Source organism: Prunus avium, chromosome 1 (genome assembly GCF_965620075.1).
Source record: "Prunus avium chromosome 1, drPruAviu1.hap1.1, whole genome shotgun sequence".
NCBI lineage: Eukaryota > Viridiplantae > Streptophyta > Magnoliopsida > Rosales > Rosaceae > Prunus > Prunus avium.
The window spans coordinates 19,084,310-19,092,803 of NC_142284.1; the positions used below are offsets into that span (position 1 = coordinate 19,084,310).

General features: G+C 40.1%; 2 protein-coding genes across 2 annotated transcripts; one reads left to right on the top strand and one right to left on the bottom strand.

Moving 5' to 3' along the window:
* Nucleotides 1–1,115: 1,115 nt before the first annotated feature.
* On the top strand, nucleotides 1,116–2,391 carry LOC110752133 (calmodulin-like protein 3). Its single transcript, XM_021952736.2, has one exon. It carries the CDS (start codon nucleotides 1,248–1,250, stop codon nucleotides 1,905–1,907), a length of 660 nt encoding a protein of 219 aa, XP_021808428.1. The 5' UTR covers nucleotides 1,116–1,247; the 3' UTR covers nucleotides 1,908–2,391.
* Nucleotides 2,392–4,993: 2,602 nt separating this feature from the next.
* On the bottom strand, nucleotides 4,994–7,399 carry LOC110752130 (putative disease resistance protein At1g59780). Its single transcript, XM_021952731.2, has one exon. It carries the CDS (start codon nucleotides 7,285–7,287, stop codon nucleotides 5,338–5,340), a length of 1,950 nt encoding a protein of 649 aa, XP_021808423.1. The 5' UTR covers nucleotides 7,288–7,399; the 3' UTR covers nucleotides 4,994–5,337.
* Between the last annotated feature and the right edge of the window lie 1,095 nt (nucleotides 7,400–8,494).

Sequence of the window (8,494 nt, forward strand, 5' to 3'; positions counted from 1 at the left end):
AAAACTCACATTGATTACTTTATCTGTTCCAAAAAATGAAAACACATTTGCTTTATTTTATTTTTAATTTCAAAGACTGCAAGAGAGGTGTTGTTTGAGTTTGAAATTAAAAGGAAAGAAAGAGACAAAGGAAGAAAAGGAAATGACCATGGGTTTCTGTCAGTTTTAGAGTTGCCCAAAAGCTCAAAGTCGATGTAATTATGGGACTACTTGAGCTTTAGAGTTAGAGAAGAAAGAAAAACGATTGGATTATGTGTGACTAAAAATAAAATTGGGGTTATGAGTTTGTAAGTTTAGGTTTTCTTCTGGTTCCTAATTTCTAAATAACACAGGGAGATAAAGATGTTGACTTCGTTTTGTTTGGTGGGTTGGGTATGAAGATGGGTGTGGATTTCAAACAAAATGAAAATGAAAATGAAAATATGGGTGTGGGTGTGTGTGCGTGTGAGAGAGATTGAAAGAGTTGTCCTTATAAGTCATTTTACAAAGGAGTAAATTTGTCTTTAAAATTTTGAAAATAAGGTGGGTGGGAAAATAAAACAAGTGGATGGAAATAGTAGCACTCTAAAAATAACATAAATGGCAAATAGGTTCTAGCCCAGTGGAAAATGACGTTGACTTGCAGACTAAAAGTCTCAGATTCACATCCTCATGACATCTTAATTGTATTTAGACTATTACTTGTATTAAAAAATAAAAATAACAAAAATGTAAATCTCACCGACGGCCAGAGTGCAAAATAAGCAACACCTAAAATTGCTCCACCTGTCCCCATACCGACAAGCTCACGGAAGTAGTCGTTGAGTAAATCCAACGGTCATTTATCTGCCGGCCTCAGTAATCCCAGTCCCCAACGTCTTTCTTTTTTCTTCTTTTTGGTCTGCACCAACGTCTTTTTCACAATTTTAATCATAGATCCGTTATCAACGTTCACATTTTTCTTTTTAAAAATTCAAAAGAGAGCTAGCATCAAATACACTCCAAGTCACACACACCAAACAACAATTATAACAACGCGTTTTGAAAACTGTAAATTAATTAATAATAAATAAATATTTCCCAAAATACGCGTTAAAAAAAAAGTGTCACAAGGACAGCTCTCTAAAAAGGCCAATGTGCACTCCAAACTTTGGTAACATGCATCCAATAACCTCCTTCGTTAAGAAGCCAATTTTGTCTCCAAGAATTTCTCAACCCCACTATTTGTATTAGGCAAAGCAACACCCACCATACAACAAACTCTCCCAATGCCAACCATTTTCCCAAGGATTTTCCTTATTTACAACCTTCTTAATACTTTCCTCCTCTCTTTGGTCCCCAAGAATCTAAGGCCTCTCCTCCCTTCTTCTTGGTTCCCTTGCCAAACCAATCTTGTTGCTACCAGTACACCATTACCCCATTTTCCACCATCTTCATCTTCATCTTCGTCCTGTGGTGCTCATAAAGTTATTCGAATGGACCCCAATGAGCTAAAACGTGTGTTTCAAATGTTTGATCGCAATGGGGACGGCCGGATCACCAAGCAGGAGTTGAATGACTCTTTGGAGAACTTGGGCATCTTTATCCCGGATAAGGAGCTCTTCAACATGATCCAAAAGATCGATGTAAACGGGGACGGGTGCGTCGACATTGATGAGTTTGGAGAGTTGTACCAGTCTATCATGGACGAGCGTGATGAGGACGAAGACATGAAGGAGGCGTTTAATGTGTTTGATCAAAACGGAGATGGGTTCATCACCGTTGATGAGTTGAGGTCGGTTTTGTCCTCGCTCGGGCTTAAGCAAGGGAGGACTATAGAGGACTGCAAGAGGATGATCATGAAGGTGGATGTGGATGGAGATGGAAGGGTCAACTACAAGGAGTTCAAGCAAATGATGAAGGGAGGTGGGTTTAGCGCATTGAGTTAACAAATGGAATTGTTCTTAGATGGGGCCTTGGGGAGTCTATTAAATTGGATGTGTAAATATTTTTGAGAATGCACACAAAGAAAAAGAATGAGTGGTGATCACATGTGGTCGGTCACATGGTACGGTGCGAACCGTGGTGTACATGGCTAACGGGCATTGGCCAATTAAGTCCGGGAGTATGTGTGCGACGCACGGTGGGCTCCGGTGAAGCCTTGGCTTAGCTCCGGCCAGTATGCTGTTGTGGATGTGCTTAGGAATGATCTGTGGGCCAAATGTTGGGAGAAGGGGAATAGGAAGGCATAGAATAGAAGTTGTTGGGGAAGCATATGATCAGTTCTATCACCAAAAAGAATGCAATTGTGTTTTTTCTTGTGGAATTTTCTTTATAATCATGTCATTTTTTATTATTTCCCCCATTGTATTTGTTATTTCATCATGGAGAGAGTGTATGTTGTTATCATGAATTTGATTACATTGTACTAAACCCATCCCTCTCTGATTCTCAGTTCCGTTATCCTGATTAGAATAAGACATTGCAAACCTAACCTGGCTTGCAAGAATTCTACTTTAAAATTCAATGGGTTGAGGCACAGCTGGATTTAGACTATTTTAAGCTTTTCATCTCATCAGGTGGGTTGTTGTGTTTAGAAGAACCTAAAAAACTCTTGTGGTGGTTAGCTCCATTTGCTTCCTGCAGCAGACTACTTGTTTTAAGGACTCTTTCTGCTGCACAACAATAACTTCACTTTCTTTCGTTTCTTCAGCTAAATTTACACTGACCATTGTTTGAAGGGTGCAGAATTAATCTGTGATGCAGAGGATTGATATGATTGACTTTTTTTTTTTTTTTTTCATTAATAAAATAAAGCAAGAGAGACTCGTATTTCTATTTCGTGTCCCTCTTGTTTGAAAAGAGGAAATGCATATCATGAAGTTAAAACTTTTGTCTATGTTCCTTCTGAAAGGTTTGTTTCATGTAAGATTTTGCATCACTTCTCAGTTTTACATGAAATGCGAAATTCGAGCGGAGATGTAGAAGCTTGATATGTACTTAATTTGGTCAGGTTTGTGACCACGAGTTTCAACCATTGGGGTCATAAGTGGTTAGAATGTATACCAAACAATATGAGAAATAAAGAAAACTTCAGATTCACCTTATTTGATTTCAACAGCAGAAACTGCAACAAACAACTCCAAGTAAAAAAAAAAGAAACCAACAACAGCCTTCACCGGAAAAATAAAGCAGCAACATCTAGAATAAGTAGTACCTTATCACAATCATGTAGGATCCACAAACAACACAAGCAGAGCAACGCTACAATTTTCATTTTCATTTTTTGCCTTTTATATACTTTAGTGTGTGCAACAAATTCCTCTGGCATATTTTTTAGAGTCGGTTCCTCTAACATCATCGAATTGAGAAGTGTTGCTGGAATGCTTTTCAGGTTATGCTTACGACAGCATCTGATTTCCAATTTCTGGAGGGTTCCAGCACCTATAGTTTCAGAAAGTGAACCAAATGCACCTTGTTCGCAAACCATTTTATTTCCAGTGTAAGAATTAGCCAAAAGCCTCAAAACGGTCAAGTTTGGGAGCTGCTTAAGTTGTTGGCATGCATGGGGATCATCATCAAGCATTGAGACTGACAAAGTTAGGCCCCTGAGGCTGAGGTTAGCTGGGAATTACCCCAAGATAGACTTGATACAGATACCTGGAAAAGTAGTAGGTATGCCCATCAAATACAGAAGTGTGGCAATGGTGATCATACGCTGCTTCCTGGAGCTTGATGAGCTGCTTGACTCAAGAAGCTGCACAATATTTTGGCACTAGCCATGTCAGTGGAAGTATTATTTTAGTTTGGTCTATCAAGTCTATCCTGGGGTAAAATGCCCTGCCTTTACTAGAAATTCCTATAAATGATCGGCATTGCACTCATATATATTTTAGTTTGGACTGCATCATATTCCGTTTCTTAATTTAACATAGTTTTGCTTAACAGGTCCTTGTCTGTGGACATAGACAAAAGCTGGTGTAGTAATGGTTGTGCCAATCATTGACACCAGGAGCAAAAGTGCATCGGTTTTCTTCAAGCCTTTGACATGGGATCTATGGGTTTCCTTCACCTCTCACTTGGTACCTCAACGTTTTGTAGGTGTGAGATCATATTTGGTTCTTTTGCTTCATAATAAGAGTTTACCTAGTTCACGACCAGTAATGAATCACTCTGAATTTTGAGCTTTCGAACTCCCATTGCCTTTGCAAGCCAAGCCTCATATTCAGTCACATTAACTTGTTCATGCCGCTGACAACTTGAAAGAGATGTTCAAGAATATTAGTGCTAGTGCAGTTGCAGCACTTCTTCATGCCATACCAAGGATGCCAAGCAGCAGAATGGGCTACCTGTATAAATTTTACCACATTCATATATGTACATGCACTTAGAGAACAATTTCAAATAGCAGGGCATGCTAAGGTTAAGCTGATTTTAAGGTAGCACAGCTACAGAGTTGACAACACATGGCTCAGTTTCCTTTACCCCTGCAGGTAAACTAGGACTTTGATAAACTTTTCCTAGAAAAGTACACACTTGTTCCAATTTAAGGCTTTAATCTCTCAAGTCCCAGGAGAAGTTCAGATCATACAGTTAAAACTTATGTTTCTGTTTCTTCTGGTGGTATTTTTGTATTTCATGTAAGATTACATTCACTACATGTAAGTCAACTGCAGATTTTTGGCAGAGACACCATTGCTAAGGTTTATGATCATCACTTATCTAGTGAGGTCATAAGTGAGTAGACTGCAAATGAAAGCACACACTGATAAACGGAACAAAATTTCGGATCCATATATTATTTCAATGTCTACCAGGTTAATGCTGATAAATGCACTTCAGCCGAACCTAAGCATCTGTCACATGGTATGATACTACTATGGTAGTGGTTGATTACAGTACATAGATGACAGTGAGACTTATGATGGACTGGTATACACGGACCTATAATTTTCTGATAAACGCATCTAATATTATCCAACAATAGGCAAAAGAATAGCAAATGATACACAGACTATCAGGAAAAAGCTTCAAATAGAGCGAAAAGCACCATTAGCATCATCACCAACTAAATCAACAGTTCTAGTAAGAAAAACAACAGCAACAGCACCAACTAGAATAACAGACCTCATCACAATCAAGTACCATATCAGAGGATGGGCATGTGCAGAACATGGTACGATGCACATATAAGTCTACACTAATTACATTTGCAATGAAAAATCTTCCTCCTCCTGCGAGCATAGAACTAAAATACAAGCACGGAACAGAATCCAAATGAACTTCGGATTAACATCAGGTAAACCTGACAACTTATAGCCAACCATTTACTTTTCAAAACCCAACTCTCCAGTGCCACTCTGAAAATAAGGATTGCCTTCAGAATTCCCATGTTTCCTCGGTCATGGTTATTTTCTCCTGCTTTTTAGCTTCACAATCTGCAACAAATGCCAGTGGCATATTTATTAGATTCAATTTTTCAAAGTTACTAGATTTCAGCACTCTATCTGGAGCTGCTTTAAGGCTACTGCAGCATCGGATTTCCAATTCTTGGAGGTTCTTCATAGCTCCTTCTGCCACCTCCCATTCCTCTAGATTTTCCAGCATCCATAGTCTCAGAACTCGAAGTGAACCAAACCCTCCTTCAGGGCAATCCATTTTTTTTCCAGTGTAAGAATTAGCCAAAAGCCTCAGCACGGACAAGTTTTTAAGCTGAGCTAGCTTTGGCATAGGATCATCCTCTAGTTTTGAGACTGATAAAGTTAGGACTCTGAGTTGAGGTGGGAATTCGAACTTTTCATTTAACTTTGGTAATCTACCCAGCAAATAAACATGTGTGAGGTGCTGGAGATTCGCCAAAGACGGTAGATGGAGTGATGAAGGTTCGCCTATTTCATTCTTACATCTCAACTTTAAGGACCTGAGGCCTGTTAGTCTTAAGATCCACTGGCCTATTTCTTCCGTGGAGATTGAGTGGCATGTGAGACCCAGTTTTCTGAGATTAACCAACCTGTTCAGACCATCCTTCACGGGGGTCTTCTTGTCCACCAATAACCCCCACAATGTCTGAAGTTGGGTCAGAGGATTAGTTCTATATCTATGCACAGACATGTCCAACCGAATATCATTCAAGTATAGATGCCGCAGAAGCTTCATTTTCCAAATGGTACTTGGGAGAGTTCTTATATAAGTGTGCTTGACATCCAGGGTCTCTAGGTAGGCTAGGTGCCCCACAGATGTAGGAAGAGCATCCGAGAAGGTCCACCTCAAACCCAGATACCTCAAGTGGTAAAGAAACCCCAGCTCTTCAGGCAACTGAGGTTTATAAACCCCTTCAAGATCAAGCACCCTAAGTAATGCATATCCTCTTTTACCAATAATCTTGCTCACAAACTTCCCAATTTGGATTGCTTGCAGATCCTTCTTTTGGGTGTTAAAGGAAATATAAGAGCGCAGATTTTTGACATAAAACTCAGAGTCACCTGGGTAGTCTTTAATGTCAGCATGCTCAACCACACGACGAACTGCAAACTGGGGATCTGAGACTGATGATACTGATGCACGAGAAGCTAATTTCCCATGGATATAAAAGAGACCAATTTCCTCAGCTTTGAGTGAAAGGACATGCCGAAGCTTTTCCGGCATACGGCATGTCTTTGCACTTCCATCTGACCTGAAACTAAACACAAGAATCATTTCTCTTCTCACCAGCTCTGCTAGATATTCCTCCACCAAATCCTCTGGAGACATTCCAGGCGACTGTTTCACAAATCCTTCTGCAAGCCATAGATGAAACAATCTTCTCACGGGTATGTCCACTTCTTTTGGAAACATTCCCAGATACAGAAGGCAAGGCCTCAGGTGGGAGGGCAGGTCCTCAGGCAGATCATTTTGCTTTCGCAAAATTGGCCCAGTGTCCATTGGGAGAGTAAGGCGCTGGTTTATTTGGCTAAACTTGGACATATAATCCGAGATTTTGCCTTCTATTTCTTTCATCTCGCTGCAGAGTTTCAGAGTAGCCTTCAGGCCTTCCAATGTCGCAATGTAGCCGATGAAGCTCGATCTCCTCCGTCGCGTTCTTTCGAGGACAAAAATGTCGACGAAGTCCTCCAAATCATACGCTATGCCCAGAAACTCTGCCATCCACTTCCTAACATCTTCGTAGCTTTCTTGTTTGCTTTCCGCATCTCTCAAGTATTTTTGCATTTCTCTGAATCTTATTCTGAGGCCCTCGGCCTGATCTATCATCTCGTCGGAGATCGTCGATTCTTGAATCAGCATGTTGGTGAGTTTCTGCATCACAACCGACACAACTACCTCAGCAGCCATGGATTCTATTTCCTTGTAATTAGTTTTCTTTCTTCCACTTTCTTGCAGGGCCAAATGTTCTGACCAAGAAAGTGATTTGATAAGGAGAGGGTTTTACAACTCACCGGTTAACTTGGGCATTAGGCCATCCCCAATGGTTGGGGCTCTAAAAAGGGTTTATAGAGCCCCATTTAGAGCTCCAATGGAATCTTTGGGGCTCTAAAGGAATCTCTCCCACAATGGCGGGCTCTATATTCATGGCGGGCTCTATATTTTTTTTATGATGTAATTTGATTTACATGGTTTTTTTTTTTTTGGTTAACTATTTTACTTTAATGTTTATTCATGTTATGTTAGTTTTTTTTTGTGTGAACATTTCAACCAAAAAAAATCAAAATTTGGACAAAATTTGGAAATCAACATTTATTTCATAGATACAATGGTCATCCAAAGTTGGATATGGATCCCTTGCAAAGAACGTGGGCCAGCATGCAAATCAACAATCAACTTTGTAAATTTGTTTTATATGGGCCAACATGCAAAGAACGTGGGCCAGCAGCAAATCAACAATCAAATTGAAGGCAAGTATGCCTTGTATAGTCGCAGGCAAGTGAGAAATAACACAAAAGTGGGCTGCAGCTTTTTCAATTGGTGGGTCCCACTCGATTTCAGGGGCTTCAACTAGGCCTCATCATTTGGCCCGCGGGCTCATGGGCTTATGGGGGCCCGCCCGGCCCATCGGAAAAAAGCCCGGCCCGGCCCGTTATGGGCTTTGAGAGGGCCCGGCCCGCTTGGGCTTGGGCTGGGCTTGGGCTTAGGTGTTTGAAGCCCGGCCCGACCCATAAGCCCGGCCCGATTAAGCCCATAAAAGCCCGGCCCGGCCCTCCCATAAAAGCCCGGCCCGTTAGGCCCGCATACATATATAATTATGTATAAATAAGAGTTTAGGATTAGGATTACATCACTTGAATGACAAATCCCCCTCTTTCATTTTTGTGTGTGTGTGTTACTTGTTTGAAAAATTGTGTTTCTATTGAATTCTACTCATTCCTAGTTTTTAATTGGATAATTAGCACATTAATTTGTGTCATTTATTAATACAACAATTATATATATATATATATATTATATATATATATATATATAATAAGACGAACAACATATCATATCACCAAACATAATCATACCACCAAATATAATCATACTTTTCTTTAACACATCACCAAAT